This window comes from Schistocerca cancellata, chromosome 2, assembly GCF_023864275.1.
Source record: "Schistocerca cancellata isolate TAMUIC-IGC-003103 chromosome 2, iqSchCanc2.1, whole genome shotgun sequence".
Classification (NCBI taxonomy): Eukaryota; Metazoa; Arthropoda; class Insecta; order Orthoptera; family Acrididae; genus Schistocerca; species Schistocerca cancellata.
This window is the reverse complement of record NC_064627.1, coordinates 1124834407-1124852653: the sequence shown is the minus strand read 5'-3', so window position 1 is coordinate 1124852653 and position 18247 is coordinate 1124834407. Positions and strand designations below refer to the sequence as shown.

The window sequence follows — 18247 nt, the reverse complement described above, 5'->3', positions numbered from 1 at the left end:
TGGCACACAGGTGTAACAGATAATAGGAGACTGTAAACAAATATATATTACCTTCCTCTCGAGTCTCTCGAAACTCCCCTTTCTAATAATGACACCTTGTTCACTAGTTCTTGCAGCTGTTGAAGGTCTTGGAGCTTTGTGGGGTGCTGTTTTTGTGGGTCTAGGTCCGTGTTCCTCTGTTTCTGGAGATTCTTCAGCCCCAAATGATTCCACTAATACCACTGTCTGAAGTTCAGTTTCTGAATGTTGCTCATCAGCTTACATGTAACAACAAAAACAATGCTTGATGAGGTATTAGAAATAAAATTTCAACACATAATTCTAATTTTAATGTTTCATGGAGTTTTACTATTGAAAATAATTAATTGTATGGTATTGGGTATTCAGCTGGGTAGTTGACTGCAGTTTTTAGTTCATTGTCTGAATGTAGCAAAAACATGACTCTTCACAAATTACACAATGTGTTTTTGTTCCGGTTTTCATAGCCAAATGAAGAGTGGGAAGTGGATAAATGAGGTATCAAATTGACCAGCATGATGTCCAGTTTTCCAGAAAAGGGTTTAAATGGTAGAAAGAAATCAGGATGGTTAAGAAAGACTTCATTAGTGATTTGAGGGAAAATTGAAAAATTTAATGAATAGCTACTGTTATCTATGTAAATGAGGTGTCGAACAGTTTATTCCTTCAAGACCTTAACATTTTGCACACAAATAGTAGCACCAATATGATATTCAATAGTCAAACTGAGTACCAAATTTGGGACTTTTGAGAATAGAAGACATTAGAAAACAGTCTTGTAATTGCCTCTAATAATTGTACATGCTGTTGGCATTCTGAAGATGACTATTGTTACTACTGTAGTCATAAGTGTTTCACATCTGAAAGCTGGCAACAGTGCTGCTAGCAGCTTTCTGAACAAAACTTGAAAATAAATAAAAGATTAAAGAAACATTCAATTGTTTTGTGAAATCATTTTTCTAAGCTAAAACAGATCAGAGAAACATTTGACATGCCTTTTAATGATGCTAAAAATCATGAAAAACAAATGGGAGCTGATTGAGAATTTTTTTCAGCCTTCGAATGTTAAAGAATGCTATAAAGAATGCTAGGGTATATATTTCTGTTGGACTACATAGAACATGCAGTCTGCTCTTGTGTTGCCTTGACATATTTCTGTCATCTATGCACAGACATGTATAAAAGTTCCAACAATGTTTCAGTTTCAAGAATGTTTCAATAGAGAATCCTTCAAATATCATAAAAGGGAAGGTGTGTGGCATAAGAACTATTGTCCTCTTACAAGTGCTGTCATTATCATTGTTCCTGCTCAGTCACTTTTCCAATAAAAAGAAGTACATAATTTTGAGCATAATCCAGAGGCATGCATATTTTTCTCTAATTTATTTTATTTATATTTATAGATGATGATTTGACAAAACAGTTGACTTTTCTTTCCCTGAAATATATATAGATGATCACACAAGTTGTCTTCTTCATGTCTGTGAGCAATTTTTGATGCACCATCTCTGCCTGGGTTCAATCAAATTATGAAGTATTATTGATGTCACTATGACAAATTTGACTTCTATCATTTTACGAGCTCATTGAGACTTGTTATATATTAGAGAGTGGCGTCGATAGTTCGTATCGATCACAAAACTTAATACCCGTGAATTCTAAGTGCTTTGTTGAGCCTCAATCTTAACTTTACTTTAGTCAGTTCTTTGTTATACTTCATTCTGTGTGGACACAGTGTCATGAGTAAATATATACGAGCTACTACATATATGGGAATTAAGTTTTCTGTATCCCAATTACCAATCCCATTCCCAAAGTGGTGCCCCACAGTTTGTTCATGTTTCGTGTCTTCCGCGCCGGTGTTTATGCAACAGGTTATATGCACTATGCAATGACCACAACAAACAATGCCTTGTTCAAAGATGTAGATGCACAACTCCACTCACCAAGTTTCGTCGTTTCTTCACCAATGGCGTATTCATCATTTACGCACAGTCATTCGCGTTCTCAACCGATGCCATGTGCTAACCTCATTAGTTTGCAACAGTCAACAACTACGCCATTAGAGTGAACAATGGACTCAGGCTTCATGTCACCAAATTATGCCTATCTGACAGTGAAATGTGAACTGAACAATATTTCAAATTGTCTCTCTTCAAATCAAGTGTTTCAACAACAAAGTGATCTCCATTCGAACACGTGTTTAGCCACCCACCGACATGCTACATCAGTTACTGTCGGGACGTGTGCAACGCTGCCATTACTACAAACCACACCAGATCCATTTTGCGCATGTGGTGTTGCAGTTGTGTCCAATTTACATGCACAATTCAGTGTTTCTCGTAGCATGGACCCCTTACCTTGCCTCAGTAGCCCACCACATGCACTACAGGCATGTTGTGCATCAGATAGTTTCCATGCGGGTGGCTTTTTCAACCCCCCCCCCCGGTCAATTGCGGGGTCACCGTTTCTAATCGCTCAACTGGCTGCCACTCCCACAGCACCGCCTGTGTTTGCTGTGCTGGTCTCTCGCCCTGTTCTGGAAGTGGGTCATTTCCATCCAACACTCATCACTCACGGACCAGTTTCCGGACCCCCCTCATGTGCCGTTCATCCGCCTGTTTCCACGGTACCGTCCGTGCCTGCCACGCCGTGTTTTCATGACACACAGTCAACTATGCCAGCTGCCGCTACTATGGATTCGCTTGCCCGGTTTAAATCCGGGCCTACCACGCCGGCCTCTGACTTAACCTCAGTTCAGCTGCTACCCCAGGAGAAACCAAAGCTGCTGTCGACACCCCATCCTGGCCACCTGTTGAAGCTACTGCCCTTATATGAGGACAACCCGGAATCGTGGTTCACACTTGTTGAGCATCTGTTCGAGTTACATCATGTGTCTGACGACAACTCAAAGTTTCTCTGCCTCGTCACACACCTCCTCGACCACTCAGATTTGAGTTGTGACCTGCTCCTTTCGCTGCCACCTGCACCAAAATATGAGTTTGCAAAGAAGACTATAACTGAACGACTTGCCTGCTCACCATAAGAGTTAATAATCAAGATTCTCTACAAGGAGCACCTGGGGGAATGCATCCCCTCACAACACTAGCGCCGCCTTCGATTGCTTGTGAACGAGCATACCTTGCCTGACACCACGCTACGGACTGTGTGGTCTGCCAAACTACCAACCGATCTACAGATCCATCTGTTACCACACTCGTTCGAGTCCATCGGCTCCCACCTACGCATCGCTGACCAGCTCTATCCATTGCTGCGACAACATCAGCGGGCTCATTCCACACCGTTCGTTGGCACAGCCGCCCCCACATACCGACCTTTGACCAGCACAGGCAGGGCTCCCTCCACCATCGCCTTGTCTGCTTCTCTTGGCAGCATCGGCTCACTCTCTACACTGTCCGCTGGCCGGAGTGGCCGTGCAGTTCTAGGCGCTACAGTCTGGAGCCGAACGACCGCTGCGGTCGCAGGTTCGAATCCTGCCTCGGGCATGGATGTGTGTGATGTCCTTAGGTTAGGTTAGGTTTAATTAGTTCTAAGTTCTAGGCGACTGATGACCTCAGAAGTTAAGTCGCATAGTGCTCAGAGCCATTTGAACCATTTTTTTCTACACTGTCCAAGCACTCCAGGATCGCCGACGCACCTTACATACCAGTCTATTTACCATAACAAATCAACGAGGAGAAGCCACCCCCACTTTCGCAGTCTCCACCTCCTCCTCATCCTGCTCACCCTTTCTGCTGGTACCACAAAGTGTTCGGCAATGACGCCAAGAAGTGCAGGTTGCCATGCCAACACCCAAACACCGACCACAGGAACTAAGAGACACCGAGTCCTGAGGGGAACCTAACAGGCTTCATCTTACATTACACTCCGTTCACTCATCCACCCGGCCGAGTGGTCATCTCTATGTGACTGACATTGCATCAGGTCTAGTTTTTCTGGTCGACACTGGTGCTGACATGTCGATCATACCTACTTCGATGGCTCCACCCGCTTCTTCACAGATGAAGTAACTTCTATGAGCTGTCAACGCAACGCGATGCCAGCGCTGCTCTCGCTCTCACTGGTTGTCCAGTGCAAGGTTAACAGCAGACCATCGCCGCCCGTTTACCATCACTCAGTGCTGTGCGTGCAACCCACCCCCTCCACACAAGCACATGCCCGCCCCCAAGAGGCACGTGACTTTCATGCTACCTTTCCCCACTCGCGCTAACGGCTATGCCTCGTCGTGCCCTACTCGTCCAAATACTTGGCGCCAGGACGTTAACCAATCTTATATGCAGTTCTCAGTTTCTTCTGTCACTGATGAAATGACACACAAGATAGTTACCACAGCCAGCCCTACTATTAGGCGTAAGGTCCGACACCTCAACCCCATCAATTTGAGTGCAGCCCAGATTGAGCGCAGCGGCAGATTTATGAACTTTTGGCGGCAGGTGTTCTGCAACCTTCAGACAGCAATTGGTCTTCACCAATCCACCTTGTCCCCAAACACAATGTATCGTTTCGAATGTGCGGCGATTACAGAAGTGTAAACGCTTGTACCATCATGGACAATTACCCAATGCTGAACATCAATGACTTCACTCATACTTTATCGGGCGCCACAATTTTCAGTGTTATTGACTGTATATGCGCCTACCACCAGATTCCTGTGGCGCCGGAAGACATTCCTAAGACAGCTATTATCACGCCGCTTGGTTTACTTCAATACCACTTCATTCTGTTAGGCCTAAAAACGCGGCGCAAACGTGGCAACGTTTCATTGACTCTACCTTGCGACAGTTCGAGTTTTGCTTTGCTTATCTGGACGACATTCTCATTTTTAGCAGATCAGTGGAAGAACATGAAAATCATCTGTCTACAGTCCTCCACACCTTGAACTCCAATGGTGTCGAGGTCAACAAATACAAGTTTCAGTTGTGCCAGGTGTCAGTCTCCTTCCTATGTTACACCATCTCCACTGATGGAATACAGCCTCCCAAATCTCATGTGCAGGCTATCACGTCTCTGCCGCCCGTGGCTACTTAGAAAGAGCTACGCCCATTTCCTCGGCACCATCAATTACTATCATCGCCATCTGCCTTCCGTCGCCACTGTTCAGGCACCCCTGACAGACGTGTTATCAGGCAAACAAACTTCTAGTATCAAACCCGTCCCTTGGACTGCTCCGATGCTAGAGGTCTTCAAGGCTCTGAAGACTTCTTTAGCTCACGCTGTGACACTTGCTCCCCCTGACCCCTCGGCCGAGTTATTCATCACTACGGACGCCAGCGACCTTGTGGTGGGGGCAGTGTTGTAACAACGCAAGGGTGACACAGTTTCTCCCCTTCATTTCTTCTCCACGAAACTATCTACGGCTCAGAGAAAATATTCTGCATTCATAAGAGTGCTCCTTGTTGTTTACAAGGCAATCAAACATTTCTGCCCCGACATCAAGGGGCGTTCGTTTTTCGTCCTCACCAATCACAAACCACTGGCAGAAGCGTTCTGCAACCCACTTGAGGACCCACCCCCTCGATGTTACCACCACTTTGCCTTGTTTCTCAATTCACAACGGACGTCCTTTACATCAAGGGTGCAGATAACATTGCTGCGGATTTCTTCTCGCGGATCAGTGCTGTTTCCTGCATCGCTGATCTTTCCAATCTGGTCTCCCTCCAAGCTTCTGACGAAGATTCTCAGGCTCTCCTACGAGACCCACAAACACCACTTGTTTTCACAAAGGCTAAATTTCCTGGCATTTCCAACGAGGTGTGGTGTGATTCTTCGAGTGGCATCTGTCCAATGACCATTATAAGAATCTTCAGCGTAGATATAGGGGCATCCCAATCAAAAAAAGCATATACTTGGACCCAACCAATAACAAGGAAGTCAAAAACATAGTAATGTCATTAAAAAATACAAAATCAGCAGGCTACGATGCATCGTCTATCAGTACACTGAAAAGATACATAGACAACATATCTGATGCCATGGCCACAGCAGTAAATGATGTAATTGAATCAGGTTGTTCCCCAGATGGTCTAAAGACAGCACAAGTAACCCCGATTTACAAGAAAGGTGATAAATCTAAAATTGAAAACTACCGCCCCATCTCAATCTTACCTGCATTTTCTAAGGTAGTTGAGAAAGTTATTTATACTAGACTAATGACATTCCTGAGTCAACACAATTTAATATTTGAAAATCATAATGGCTTTATGAAAAACAACAGCAGCACAATTAATAGACAAAATAATAACGCCCTTAGAGAACAAGGAGTATGTAACTGGAGTGTTCCTTGATCTAGAAAAAGCTTTTGATTGTGTCAACATCACCATATTACTTGACAAGCTGTGGAACCTGGGTATCAGAGGAACTGGCTATGAGCTAACAAAACCGTATGTCTTGCTTAAAACAAACAGTGGGTCTTACAAATCTAAAATTACTGATATCAAATGTGGAGTGCCTCAAGGTTCTGTCTTGGGACCCCTTCTTTTGTTGATTTATGTTAATGATATACAGTATTTTTCTCCTAACTGTACAAAAATATTGTATGCAGATGACACATCAATAGTGTGTAAACACAAAGACTATGAGAGTCTGGAGGTACTGTGCAACAGTGTAACTAATGAAATAGTCAATTATTTTAATGAAAGCCATCTAAATGTAAGTGCTTCAAAGACTGCAATGATGGAATTTAACACAAGGAAACAAATAGAATTTGACATGAAATTATCCATAGGAAATGACATTGTAAAAAAGGAAAAACGGACAAAGTTCTTGGGAATTACAATCCAGGACAGCCTCAAATGGGACATGCATATTGATTCCTTAGCATGTAAGCTGTCAAAGAATGTGTTTGCTATAAATATGGTTAGCAAATATTGTAAGGACATGTGTGTACTAAAAACTGCTTATCATGCCCTATTCTCATCAAACTTAAACTACGCTGCAGAAATATGGGGTGCAACAACTCAAGCCAACCGAAGTACATTATTAATACTACAGAAAAAAGTTATCAGAATTATTTGTGGTGCCAAACCTCGAGAATCATGTCGGAATCTGTTCCCAAAATGAGGTGTGCTTACCATTATAGGTGTATACACATTGAAAGTTATACTGCTTGTGAAAGCAATAAATCCAAATTTCAACTGTGACCTGCACCAGTACGATACAAGGCAAAAGTTCAGATACCATGGAAATAGCCACAGAACAGCTTTATATGAAAAAAATGCACTTCATGCTGGGCTGAAGCTAGCCAAAAAGTCTCACAACCCTTCCTACTAACAAATTAAAAGCTCAGCTAAAAAGAATTCTGATTGAAACCCTTTTTATTCCCTAGACAAGTATTATATCTGTATGAAAAGTGCTTCATAAGTATGTCAAGCTCATAGTTTTAAGTAACCTACAACTAATATAATGTTGATAAAAACAATATTTGTAATATTGTGATTGTATACTACCAAATGCAAAATCCATCAAAATGTAAAATTTATTAATACAAACAAATCTTTAGTTTGTAATTTATAAACTGACTTATTCAGAAGAATAATCTGTATGATGTCCTGAAACTGTATTATTTCTAGGGATTGTATTTGATTATTCGATGTTGAATAAATATTATTATTATTATTATTATTATTACATAAGACTTTTGTGTCGTTTTTTGTTTACACACAGCCAATCTCTCATCCTTGACAAAATTTAGAACATTCTTTAAACTTAATTATTCTTTTGAAACTGACCATGAGTGAGAAATGTGGGAGCTGTTATAGGGTAGTGAATAGAGGGATTCGTTGCCAATCTCGTACAAAATATTTTCACTGGGGGGATGCAGTGGGGAGAATTTTGGGAGAACAGAAGAGGCTGTCTCCTGGAACTGCAGAGTATGCAGTACAAACATTTTGATTGGGTAACAGGAAAGCAAAATCTGTCCCCTTAGGGCAAGCAAGAGGAAGCAATCAAGGAAGGAAATCATAAGGATCATGGGAGATAGGGATGAGGAGGGTGGTTGGAAATTGGCAGCTGGTAGGAGGATAGGAAGAATGAGAACTCGATCTAACAGTTTTATCATCATCATCATCACCATTTAAGACTGATTATGCCTTTCAGCGTTCAGTCTGGAGCATAGTCCCCCTTATAAAATTCCTTCATGATCCCCTATTCAGTGCTAACATTGGTGACTCTTCTGATGTTAAGCCTATTACTTCAAAATCAATCTTAACCGAATCCATGTACCTTCTCCTTAGTCTACCCCAACTCCTCCTACCCTCTACTGCTGAACCCATGAGTCTCTTGGGTAACCTTGCTTCTCCCATGCATATAACATGACCCCACCATCTAAGCCTGTTCGCCCTGACTGCTACAGAGTTCATTCCCAGTTTTTCTTTGATTTCCTCATTGTGGACACTCTCCTGCCATTGTTCCCATCTACTAGTACTTGCAATCATCCTAGCTACTTTCATATCCGTAACTTCAACCTTATTGATAAGATAACCTGAATCCACCCAGCTTTCGCTCCCATACAACAAAGTTGGTTGAAAGATTGAACGGTGCACCAATAACTTAGTCTTGGTACTGACTTCCTTCTTGCAGAAGAGAGTAGATCGTAGCTGAGCACTCACTGCATTGGCTTTGCTACACCTCGCTTCCAGTTCTTTCACTATGTTGCCATCCTGTGAGAAAATGCATTACTTCACAAACTTTCAATCGAATCTGCCATCACAGCTAAGTCATTCGCATATGTGAGACTGCTTATATTGTGTTCACATATCTTAATCTCACCCAGCCAGTCTATTGTTTTCAACATATGATCCATCAATAATATGAACGACAGTGGAGACAGGTTGCAGCCCTGTCTTACCCCTGAAACTACTCTGAACCATGAACTCTAACTGCTGCCTGACTATCTATGTAAAGACCTTTAATTGCTTGCAAAAGTTTGCCTCCTATTCCATAATTTTGCAGAACAGACAATAACTTCCTCCTAGCAACCCTGTCATATGCCTTTTCTAGATCTATAAAGCATAGATACAATTCCCTGTTCCACTCGTAACACTTTTCGATTATTTGCCGTTAGCTAAAGATCCGGTCCTGACAACCTCTAAGAGGCCTAAACCCACGCTGATTTTCATCCAATTTGTCCTCAACTAATACTCGCACTTTCCTTTCAACAATACCTGAGAAGATTTTACCCACAACACTGATTAAAGAGATACCTCTGTAGTTGTCACAATCTTTTCTGTTTCCATGATTAAAGATTGGTGTGATTAGTGCTTTCATCCAGTTTGATGGAACCTGTCCTGACTCCCACACCATATCAATTATCCTGTGTAGTCATTTAAGACCTGACATTCCACTGTATTTGGTGAGTTCCGTCTTAATTTCATCCACCCCAGCCACTTTATTGCTCTGTAATCTATTGAACATTTTCTCCACTTCCTCAAATGTGATCCTATTTCCATCATCATTCCTATCCCATTGTACATTGAAATCTGAAACATTACTGATCGTGTTTTCACCTACATTGAGCAACTCTTTAAAATATTCCCTCCATCTGCCCAAGGCATCCACAGGATTCACCAACAGTTTAACTGACCTGTCCAAAATACTTGTCATTTCCTTCTTACCTCCCTTGCAAAGACTGCAGATTACACCACAGAATGGTTTTCTAGCAGCTTCACCCAAAGTCTCCAACCTGTTTCCAAAGTCTTCCCAAGATTTCTTCTTGGATGCTGCAATTATCTGTTTGGCTTTGTTTCTCTGTCTATCTGAGTTCTAGTATGTAGCCATTTTTGATACGCCTTCTTTTTCCTTTTACAGGCACTGTCGTTCCACCAAGCTGCTTGCTTCATCCTACCTTTACACACTACTGTTCCAAGACATTCTTTAGCCACTTCTAGTACTGTGTGCCTGTACCATGTCCATTCCTTTTCCAATGACTGTAACTGACTACATTCAACTAACTGGTACCTTTCTGAGATCACTGTTGTGTACTTGTGCCTGATTTCCTTATCCTGAAGTTTCTCCACTCTTATCCTCCTACATATGGACCTGACCTCCTGCACTTTTGGCCTCACAATACCAATTTCACTGCAGATTAAATAGTGATCAGTGTCATCAAAGAATCCCCTGAATACACGTGTGTCCCTCACAGCCTTCGTGATCTGTTATTATAAATTCAATGACAGATCTGGTTCCCCTGCCTTCCCAAGTATACCGGTGAATGTTCTTATGTTTAAAAAAGGAGTTTGTGATTACTAAGCCCATACTGGCACAGAAATCCAAGAGTTGTTTCCCATTCCTGTTGGCCTCCATATCCTCTCCAAATTTACCCATAACCTTTTCATACCCTTCTGTTCGATTTCCAATGGCATTAAAATCACCCATGAGCAGAACACTGTCCTTGACCTTTACGCTAACAACTACATCACTTAGTGTGTCATAAAAACTATCCGTCTTACCTTGATCTGTCCCTTCACAATGCAAATATACTGACACAGTCCTAATTTTCTTGCTAGACACTGTCAAATCTATCACATTAGTCGTTGGTTTACATATCTTATTGCAACTATGCTGGGTTCCATTTCTTTCCTGATGTAAAGCCCTACACCCCATTGTGCTATTCCTGCTTTGACTCCTGACCTTGTATTCTCCCACTTCCTCTTCTTTCTCACCCCTTACCCGAATGTCACTAACTTGCAGCCTCTGCCAGCTCTACCTTCTTCCCAGAGTAGCCCCCATTGATATTAATAGCTCCCCATCTCATTACCATTTGTTTGCCAAGTCGTATCTTAGGAGTCCCTGGTTTTTCAATTAGAGGTGGGACTCCGTCACCTCCAAAGGTCCAAGGCATTTTGCTCTGATTGTTGCCAGCATCATATTTAAAGTACCAGGGAAGCAGGTTGCTAGCCTTACTTGTCCCTGGTCCCATTGAGTTTTACCCCTAATGGTTGAGGGACTAACCGGTGGATTTGGTAGTCTTTGCCGTCTAAGCACAAAGGTGACCACGACTCAGAATATGTCCGATATGCCCAGCCTTATTCCAAAGTAACTGGTATCCCGACTGTCGGGACCACTTACTTGGCCACTCATACGTTGCACGTGGTTCATGAACTAGGACATGACTACAGGAACCCACACCATGAACCACTCTGGTTTTGGCCATCCTGTTTTATATTTTTCCAAACGAAACACTCAGAGACGAGCCATATTGTAGCATGGACGCCAGGCTTCACTAGGCATGGCCTACACCAAAACAGGACTGGGAAGGGAAGATTGGTACAGCTGATTCATGAAAGTATAGGGAGCGGATCTCGGGCCACACATGGTCAAATACCTGCCATCATAGGTAGAAAAAGTAGGTCTACTTAGGAGAAATCCATACAACAGGTTCCCCTGCCTAAAGAGTATCTCCAGGACTTTAAAAAATACTGAAGCAATCACTCACAACACAGATTTTAACACCTCAAAGATCACATATACCAGATGTCACAAAGAAACACAAACCACTGGAAAGAGTAACATGGTGCATTTCACAGACTTAACAATCCTCCCTAAAAATATGCAATCAATAAAAAATAAAATACAACTATTAGAAGTTGAGCTCAAATCTTTGAACTGCACAGTAGGTTGTATTACTGAGCACTGGTGTAGAGACACAGAAATCCAACATGTAGTATTATCATTGTATGAAAAGGCAAACTATTACTGCAGAACTACCTCCAGGGGTGGAAGATCATGCATTTACGAGGTGCATTCAAGTTCTAAGGCCTCCAATTTTTTTCTCCGGACTGTAAAGGGATAGAAACATGCGCATTGTTTTAAAATGAGGCTGCGTTCATTGTCAATGCGTCCCAGAGATTGCAGCACCGTATGGCAGATGGAATTTTACCACCAGCGGCGAAAATGAGAACTGTTTTAAATACTTAAAATGGCGACGTTTTCCTTACTTGAACAGCATGCAATCATTCGTTTTCTGAATTTGCGTGGTGTGAAACCAATTGAAATTCATCGACAGTTAAAGGAGACATGTGGTGATGGAGTTATGGATGTGTCGAATGTGCGTTCGTGGGTGCAACAGTTTAATGAAGGCAGAACATCGTGTGACAACAAACCGAAACAACCTCGGGCTCGCACAAGCTGGTCTGACGACATGATCGAGAAAGTGGAGAGAATTGTTTTGGGGGATCGCAGAATGACTGTTGAACAGATTGCCTCCAGAGTTGGCATTTTTGTGGGTTCTGTGCACACAATCCTGCATGATGACCTGAAAATGCGAAAAGTGTCATCCAGGTGGGTGCCACGAATGCTGACGGACAACTACATGGCTGCCCGTGTAGCATGTTGCCAAGCAATGTTGACCCGCAACAACAGCATGAATGGGACTTTCATTTCATTGGTTGTGACAATGGATGAGACGTGGATGCCATTTTTCAATCCAGAAACAAAGCGCCAGTCAGCTCAATGGAAGCACACTGATTCCCGCCACCAAAAAAATTTCGGGTAACCGCCAGTGCTGAAAAAATGATGGTGTCCATGTTCTGGGACAGCGAGGGCATAATCCTTACCCATTGTGTTCCAAAGGGCACTACGGTAACAGGTGCATCCTACGAAAATGTTTTGAAGAACAAATTCCTTCCTGCACTGCAACAAAAACGTCCGGGAAGGACTGAGCGTGTGCTGTTTCACCAAGACAATGCACCCGCACATCGAGCTAACGTTACGCAACAGTTTCTTTGTGATAACAACTTTGAAGTGATTCCTCATGCTCTCTACTCACCTGACCTGGATCCTAGTGACTTTTGGCTTTTTCCAACAATGAAAGACACTCTCCGTGGCCGCACATTCACCAGCCACGCTGCTATTGCCTCAGCTATTTTCCAGTGGTCAAAACAGACTCCTAAAGAAGCCTTCACCGCTGCCATGGAATCATGGCATCAGCATTGTGAAAAATGTGTACGTCTACAGGGCGATTACGTCAAGAAATAACGACAGTTTCATCGATTTCGGCTGAGTAGTTAATTAGAAAAAAAAATCGGAGGCCTTAGAACTTGAATGCACCTCATATATCAGAAAAGTTCAAATCAAGACATGACCTCAGTACAGTAAGTGAAGACAAACATTTTGAAATATCAGCTATTGAATTAACAAGGCTTGATATCACCAAGAAATTAACCATTTTGTGTGTGTATAGATCTCCCAGTGGTAGTATGGACACTTTTTCAATAAGTTAACAGAAGTTCTAGATAAAGTCTCAAGTACAAAGGTCAACATAATTCTGTGTGGGGACATTAACATCAACACTAATATCATAAATGAATCCAGCAGCACCTTCATAAACATCCTTCAAAGTTTTGGTATGTCCCTATTGGTCAATAGTGCAACAAGGGTTACTACGACGACTTCATCAGTAATTGAACATGTGGCCACAAATATGGACAGGGGAAAAATGTGATGTAGCTGTAAAAGATCTCGAACTATCAGACCATATCTGTCAAATAACAACAGTAAAATCAGGCATCGAATCATTCCCTAAACTACAAGCCTACAAACAACATCTATCAGAAATAAAATAAAATAAAAGATTTTTGAAAAGAACTAGGAAAACAAAGCTGGGATGAAGTGCATAAGGAAACCAATGTGAATATGAAATTCTCTAAATTCTCCACATTGTTTAAACTGAATTTTTAAAAGGCATGTCCAAAACTATGCACCTCTGTATCAACATCTCACAAAAACAGATGGATAACAGCAGGTAATAAGAAGTCCTCCCAAACACTTAAACACCTCAGTTCCATGAAAAAGATTCACAATTATGCAGAATTGTTAAATTTCTATCATAGATACAAAAAGATCTATATGAAGGTGCTGATTTCTGCAAAAAAGTCATTTAATGACAAAATAAGATAAAATGCAGAGAATAAAAGCAAAGCAACCTGAGATGTTACAAAAAAGGAAACAGGGAGAGGCAAACAATCTCAGAATTACACACTGCTAAGTGAGAAGGATAAGGTAATAAATGATCCACAACACTTAGCAACCTATGTAAATAAGAATTTTTCAAGTATTCCAGAGAAGTTAAAAGCAAAAGTTCCCCAAACAAATATAACACCTGTAAATAATGTTGCACTAAATACAACCACAGAGAATGAAGTCAATAAAACTGTTCAAAAACTAAAAAATAAAAAGTCAGTAGGCTTAGATGAAGTACCAGTGTGTGTACTGAAACAATGCATAGGGATTATACAAGGCCCCTTAACAAATATAATAAATGAATCCTTCACGTCAGGGACATTTACAGAGCAGTTAAAACAGGCAAAAGTTGTACCTTTGCTTAAGAAAGGTAATGCAGAAGACATAGAAAATTACCAAACCATTTCCCTGCTGTCAGCTTTCTCAAAAATAATAGAACAAATCATGAAAGATAGATTAATGAATTACCTGAATAAATACGATCTTTTAAGCGAATCACAATTTGGTTTCCGAAGGGGCAAAATTATGGAGTCAGCCATAGTAGAATTCACAATAGTTGTACTTGATGCTCTTGATAAAGATGAGTGTGTCACAGGCATATTTTTGTATCTATCTAAGGTCTTTGATACAGTCGACCAGAAGATTCTATCAAATAAATTAGAAGAATTAGGAATAAGAGGGGTAGCTAATGACTGGTTTCGATCATACATAACAGATAGGGTACAAAGGGTAGGGATAACACATACTTCAAATAGATCTAAACATTTAGTAAAACACTTATCAGAACCAAAATGCATTAATATAGTGGTTCCGCAAGGTAGCACATTAGGACCAATACTGTTCTTGATATACATCAATGACTTTCCCGGTAGTGTCACTCATCGTGAAAAAATTCTCTTTGCTGACGACAGCATGATTATAGTCACTGATAAAACAAGAGAACTCCTTGCCGAGAAGGCAAATGAAACTTTCAAGGAAGTTTATGATTGGTCAATAAGCAATAAAGTAACATTGAACATAAAGAAAACTAGTGCCATAAACTTCAGTTTGAAGAGGAAAAATTAAAATGTTAAATCAACTGTAGTTGGCACCTCTACAGACTGTGTAACAAATGCAAAATTTCTAGGAATGAATATTGATTCTCAGTTGAAGTAGTCTGAACACACAAAGGTACTTGTAAACAGACTGTCATCAGCATGTTATGCCCTTAGAATCCTATCATCAGCGTGTAACATCCAGTGTCTTTTAGTTACATATTATTCATATGTACACTCAATTCTTAGTTATGGCATTCTTTTTTGTGGAACAAATGCACAAAATATGAACACAATTTCCAGACTCCAGAAAAGAGCCATAAGAATAATAACCAAAAATACTAGTGAAGCTCATTATAAAGATCTGTTCAAAACACTGGGGATTTTAACTGCCCCACGTGAATACATTTACCAGTCAGTTGTACACATCAAAAATAACAGAGGTAATTACTGCACAAACACCTCTGTCCATGACCATGCAACAAGAGACAGACTCGACTTACATTTACCAAGAAAAAATAAACATAAAACTCAAAACAGCATTTTCTACCAAGGAATAAAACTGTACAATAAATTACCAAAAGAGATTAAAGAAATTGCTAAAAAGTACCTGTTACGCAATACATTTTATACATTGAATGATTACTTAGCTAAAACAGAGTAGGGGTTTGATAAAAACTGTTGTACAAACAAATAATAATAATAATGATTGTAAAATATCCAACATTCCGCATAACACCTTCACTTTATGTTTTTTTCCTTCTTTTTTTTGCTTTCTAAAAATACTTACCCCCAAGCTATGCATAGCAGAATACTAACACCTCTTCCTCTTTCTGAGCTCAACATCTCACTCATTATGGAGGGATGCTGACTCAGTTCTTCAGGATATCAAATCGGAAGTTGTACAGAAAATGGCCCAGAGATCTTCAGTGTGTGTGTGTGTGTGTGTGTGTGTGTGTGTGTGTGTGTGTGTGTGTTTGGTGAGTAAAGTGTTATGAAACAATGTGTGTATAGTGTGTGCAGTGACTGATAGTGAGATATGAGTGAACAGTGTGACATTACATTATTTAATAAGTTATTTGTAAAAAAGTATTGTATACCAGGAGTAAATCTAATGATTGTCTCTAACTAGAAGTCTGTAAATATATGTGTATACAAATTAGCTTATTTTAAAGTGATCTAAATTTGTAAATACTTTGACATGTCATATATCCTTGTAAAAAGAGATCTATGGATGAATAAAGCTGCTGCTGCTACTACTACTACTACTACTACTATTAGTATTCATATCTTTCAGGATCTTCTTTCTTTGGAAATGGAAATGTTACACTCTTCTTCAAGTTTGGGGATATTTTGTATGTTTTATATGTCCTGCAGACAAGGTGGATTGTCATGATTCAAACTCCCAAGGGTATCTGTAGTTCAGACAGAATGTCACTTAGTCCAAGGGCCTTGTTTCAACTTAGATCTTTCAGTGCTCTGTCAGATTCTTCTTGCAGAGTCCCTCCTAACCCATTTCCATCTACACTTTGTTCCCTTTGTATAGTATTGCATTCAAGTCCATTTCCATTACATAGCTCCTCTATATATTCCTTCCACCTTTCAGATTTCCCTTCTTTGCTTAATACTGGTTTTCCATCTGCACTGCTGATATTCACAAAGCTATTTCTCTTCTCTCCAAAGGCCTCTTTAATTTTCTTATAGGTGGTATCTTCTTTCCCATTGTTATATATGCTTCTATATCCTTACATTTCTCCTCTACTCATTCCTGCTTTGCCATTTTGCACTTCTTATCACCTTTCAGTTGTTCGTTTTTATATTTTTCTCCTTTTGTCAATTGAATTCAATATCCCTTGTATTATCCAAGTATTTCTACTAGACCTTGTCTTTTTACCTATTTGGTCCTACATTGCCTTCATTATTTCACCCTCTCAAAGCTACCCATTTGTCTTCTACTGTATTTCTTTACCTATTTCAGTCAACTGTTACCTAATGCATGCTCTGAAACTCTTAAGAATATCTGACTCTTTCAACTTGTCCAGCTCTCGGCTCCTTAATTTCCTATTTGCAATTTTAATCTCCAGTTTGTAACCAATAAATTGTGGTCAGAGTCCACATCCACCCCTGGAAATGTCTTAAAGTTTGAAACCTGAATCCAAAATCTCTGTGTTACCCTTATGTAATCAATCTGAAACCTTCCAGTGTCTCCCATCTGTTTAATATTCTTAACCCAACTGTTAGCAATGATTAAATTACTCACTGTACAAAATTCTAACACACAGCTTCCTCTGTCATTCCTTTCCCACAGTCCAATCCACCTACTATTTTTCATTATCTTCCTTTCCCCACTGTTGAATTTGAACTCACCATAACAATTAAATTTTCACCTCCCTTAATTATCTGAGTGATTTATTTGTTTTTTACCTTATCATACATTCCTTCAATCTCTCTATCATCCATGGAGCTTTTGGCATACAAACCTGTACTACTGTGGTGTGTGTTGGCTTTATCTCTATCTTGGCTGCATTATAGTGCATTCACAGTAGCTTACTCACATCTCTAGTTTCTTATTGTGTATTCAACTGCAGGGCTAGATGGGATACCAACCTGTACTACTGTGGTGGTTGTTGGCTTTGTGTCTATCTTGACTATGACAATGCATTCACTATGCTGTTCATAGTATCTTACCCACATTCCTATTTTCTTACTCCTTATTAGACCTACTCTCGCATTATCCCTATATGAATTTGTATTTATAATCCTGTACTAACGTGACCTTAAGTCCTGTTCATCCTCCCACAGAATGTCACTAATCCTGACTATATCTAACCTCAACCTATCCTACCGGCCTATTCTATCTTATCTGCCCAATTAAGGGATCTAACATTCTGTGCACCAACCCATAGTATTCCAGATTTGATTTCACTGGTGATAATGTCCTCCTGAGTAGGCCTCATCAGGAGATTTGAATGAGAGTCTGTTTTATACCCAAATTACATTGACTCCTCTCTGCTGCCTGATTATCAGAGAACACTGTGCTGGATGGGGTCTACACAGAGCATGTGGCACATGATGGAAAAAGATTTTTGGCTGTGTGAGTTGGCATGACAATTTGGGTTGGATCCCACAGACAGTGCTCTAGTCAGAATCACATGGTATGTACATGTCTGTCCAGGTCTATTTTCCCAGGAAGTGTTGGTATTTAATTCTGTTTTCAC

The 18247-nt window shown here is 40.5% G+C and overlaps 1 protein-coding gene across 1 annotated transcript in view; it reads right to left on the bottom strand.

Moving 5' to 3' along the window:
- The window catches only part of LOC126161266 (uncharacterized), a 322839-nt gene that overhangs the window by 264545 nt on the left and 40047 nt on the right, over positions 1 to 18247 (bottom strand). The window contains exon 4 of the mRNA XM_049917005.1: positions 52 to 257. Coding sequence (XP_049772962.1) covers positions 52 to 257 — 206 coding nt within the window. The remainder of the gene's footprint in view (positions 1 to 51; positions 258 to 18247) is intronic.